Below are 3963 nucleotides of genomic sequence, written 5' to 3'. Positions count from 1 at the left end.
TTCAAAATCATTTGTTATGAATCATAATAATCAAAACTATTATACAAAATTCAGTGATATTTGCATAGTGGTTGCAGTAAAACTCTCTTTATTTTAAAAAGAATAATTACAATATATTTCAAAGTAGTATAATAAATAAAGCCCCATAGAAACAACACATAATATAATATTAGACATGATTAATATCTAGATAAATTAAAAAAATTATATTACAATAATTTAAAAAAAAATTAATAAACGAGACTAAAGATGGAAAAAATCAAATAATCCATACAAATAAAAATAAAAAATAAATCATAATTATTTAACAAAATAAATTATAAATAAGTACAATATTCAATTTAATTAAATAGTTCTTAATAATTAAACAATTTTGATATAAAATTTACAAACGCAGTAATAGCCATAAACACCTTAACTTCTATATAAAATTATTGCATCTATTCCACATTTTTAAAACTATCTTCATAGCTTTAAATGTAGATATTTTCTTCCATAGATAATACTCTCGAACTTTGGCCATAAATATTTACTCTTCAGTGCTCCCCTCAACTATAGGGTAAGAAGCACAAGTTGCAATACCTGCAAAGGTACAATTCAAAATTTGCATCATATTTCTTTTCAATGTGCAAATTCTCTAACATGCAATTTTTTGTTTATTAAAAAAATATGTTATATAAAAAATATATATAAAATAACTTACCACACATATTTTTCCCCAACTCCATCTTGAAGTATCCTCCTTCACCCCAACTATCTCCCCAAGAATTCTTGATGATCCAATATGGAGTACCCTCCTCACTAACACCATACCCAACGGCCAAAACAGCGTGGTTGACATCCTGCAAATTAAATTCACACCCACATTAGTACATTCACAAAAATTTCATGAAAACCTTGTGAGGCTCAAAAGAAAGTTTTTAACCAAAAGCAAATCCAAAATTTGTAGGTTTATAAATTTTTTTCAATGTATAAATATTTAAATTCTATGCTAATAGTTATAACCAGTGATGGATCTCCCATACCGTTGGACCTTGACCACAAGTTTCACTAGTGAAAACCCCATCCTTGTAAAATCGAAAGTCCTGAATAACTTCGAATGCGATACTGACTGGGCGAACCAGACCCACTGCAGCCTTGAGTTCATCTTCTGCCCCCTGTACATCATTAGTCCAGCATAAAATTCATCTATTTCTGAATAGCTACATATATCAACAAAATAGGCAATTTCCAAGAAAATGTAAAGAAAAACTACATTATGAGCAATGAAGGCAGATATGATGAGGAAAACAGGAATTACCAAACTTATGTTGACACTGTCAGTAACCTTTACACCGATCTTGTTTGCATCATATTTACAAACACCATCTTGAGCTGTGTAAGGATAAGCTTCCTCAGTGTCAAGCCCTCCATTGTACTTAATGTACTCAAATGCTTGAGATGGCAGACCACCATTGCAGCCAAAGTTGTTAAATCCTCCAGCACAGTCAATCAACTGCTGTTCAGATAAAATAACAGTCTTTCCTGTAGCCTGAGTATAGGCAGCCTCTAGTGCTCCAGTAGTGCTGCAGTATACAATCGAATTATCAACATATTTTGGTCAACCATTTACCAATGCTTATTATCAAATTTGGTTGTTTCTCAATCATTAAGTCTAAGAAAATTAAAATGGAATTTGAGTATTTACCTGAATGTCCAGCAGGATCCACAATGGCCTTGATTTTTAACAGGGCTCACTATGCCTTCTTCTCTCCAGTCTTTCTGTTAAGATATATCAATAAAACAAAAACATTTAAACAAGCCCATAAAGAATTTAGGATTTTGCACATTATAATTCCATTCAAAAACGCCCATAAAGAATTTTAGGATTCTGCACAGTACAATTCCTAGGAAGATGGAAGATTGATCTGAGTCATGGTTGCAAGGCATATCTCAGCACAAAAGCATTATATAAGGTGCAAATATTTTGAGAGTAGTCCATGGAGGTGATTTTTTCGGAAAATAATGGAAATTCTAGCACAATTTTGACCAAATATTTTATGTTCATCCATGTACAAATTTCTTATATATATTATACCCATAGTTTGCCTAAGCTGAAATTATTTTTGAGAGGACTGGACTAGGTTGCCTGATAGACACAGCCCATGGACAGCAATAGATCGTTCTACTACACTGTAGACGATATCAGATACAGAAGCCCTTACTAAAAGAAAATTGCAGGCTTCTTTGCATATCCAAACAAAGTCAGCAAAACAGATACTAAAGAGGGTTTGAAGACTTCCAATCCCTGCAATGAGTTTATTCAGCATTTATATCATTAAGAGGATTACTGTATTACCTTCTCTGGAGCCTGTGCATACGTTAACTTGTGTTTGCTCTTGGTAGCCGAGCAATCTTGTGAAGCACCCAAATGTTTTCCCTGGAATTCCTCCCATGTCATGTCAGCAAACTCTGCACAACATTGTTCAACATACTTATCAGTTCCATCTTCATTTTAGTTTAGTATAGGCAGGATAATCCTGGCCGGACCCAACAAACAAAGCACATATCTGATTAATTGCCGCCAATTTTCAGACCATCATCAAGATTTTGAAATTCAGCCAAAAACAATTCAAAAATAGAGGGAGGGAGGGGAGGTAATTTGATTTACTATTTGTTCCCAAAGTGTAAGGAAGCTTCTTGCTGTTTCTTGACTCAATCAATTCCGCGTTGTTCACAAAAGTATTGTATCTGTGCACAAGCTGGTGGACTGTATCGTACTTCTTGTCATGCCTGCACAGGATTGAAAGAAAAACATTACAATTTCCAATTTCCCGCTTAAATACCCACATGCATGATTATCACTAAAACACAAGACAGATCCAGTTTAGCCATGAAGAGCATTTAAATCAATAACAGCAGAGACCTGCGCGCGAACTCCGCAAACTCTAGAGACCTGGGATGGGTTCCAAAGAGCTTAAATATATGGGGCTCCAGGTCCTGAACTTTATCAGTGACCATATTAAGATACTCTGTTTCTGCGCAGAACCCTGCTGCTGATACAGTAAGGGCCAATGCCAATGCCAACAAAGAGCTGAGAACAATGGCGAGGATTCGAGCCATTGCAAGCGAGTTTCTTGGAATCTCTGAACAGAACAAATGCAAGAACTATGGCGAAGAATGAATGATGTGGGTACGTTTGGTTGGGAAGTGTCGAATCTCTGGGTTCTGTTTTATTGGGATCTCTGAACAGAACAAATGAAAGAACTGTGGTGAGGAATGAACGATGTGGCTACGTTTAATTGGGGAATCCATACATCCTGTTTATATAATGGCGGGATGTAAAGGTATGACGATGCCAACAGAAGTCTTTTCATGTCAGGCATCGCAGGATGCACGGAAGCTTTGGGAACAAGCACAAGTAAGCGATTTCGTAAAGGATTGGTTCAATATTGCTTGTATTATACGATTAGTGTGTGCGGAAACGTAACTTTGCTGCGGTAGTTACGACACCTACCTTTCATGGATTCGATAATCTCTTTTAAATACAAAAACAAAACATTTGGGAGAAAAATGGTAGGTTATTTTAAATCTGGAGTATATGTCAAATTTGATAGGGAAACCATTGGATTGTTTCTGCAACTCTAATGTCTGTTTAGATCATTTTATCACAGAAGAATTACAGGTGAGAAATTTTTCTCGTTTTAATCATTTTATCACATAATATTTGATAGGAAAGGAAATTTTTTTCACTATATTTAACTCAAATTGATAAACAATTTGCCCATCATAATTATCACTTAATTTACATCAAAAACAGGCTTGAAGTTCATTTTAAACCAGAAATTGTGAAAACAATGCCTTTATAGGTTTTAGAATCCAAACGAACCTCCCTGGTGAGGTTCCAATTTCTGCGAGGTGTTGAGCACATGATGATTTTTCCATTCCTTCAATACTTTTTCCCTGTTGTCATTAAAGACTATT

General features: G+C 34.8%; 1 protein-coding gene across 1 annotated transcript; it reads right to left on the bottom strand.

The window, feature by feature from the left end:
* Positions 1 to 277: 277 nt before the first annotated feature.
* LOC149254816 (thiol protease aleurain-like) lies at positions 278 to 3287 on the bottom strand. Its single transcript, XM_089457123.1, has 8 exons — positions 2906 to 3287; positions 2651 to 2772; positions 2339 to 2451; positions 1688 to 1761; positions 1301 to 1565; positions 1026 to 1157; positions 704 to 842; positions 278 to 582 (listed from the first exon to the last, which is right to left on the bottom strand). The coding sequence occupies exons 1-8, from the start codon at positions 3100 to 3102 to the stop codon at positions 530 to 532; spliced, it is 1095 nt and encodes a 364-aa protein (XP_089313249.1). The 5' UTR covers positions 3103 to 3287; the 3' UTR covers positions 278 to 529.
* Between the last annotated feature and the right edge of the window lie 676 nt (positions 3288 to 3963).

Source organism: Pinus tabuliformis, chromosome 7 (assembly GCF_031772625.1).
Source record: "Pinus tabuliformis cultivar Carrire ecotype Pingquan chromosome 7, CPIR1, whole genome shotgun sequence".
Lineage (NCBI taxonomy): Eukaryota > Viridiplantae > Streptophyta > Pinopsida > Pinales > Pinaceae > Pinus > Pinus tabuliformis.
Note: the sequence above shows the minus strand (reverse complement) of the source record. Positions and strands in the feature narration are given on the sequence as shown.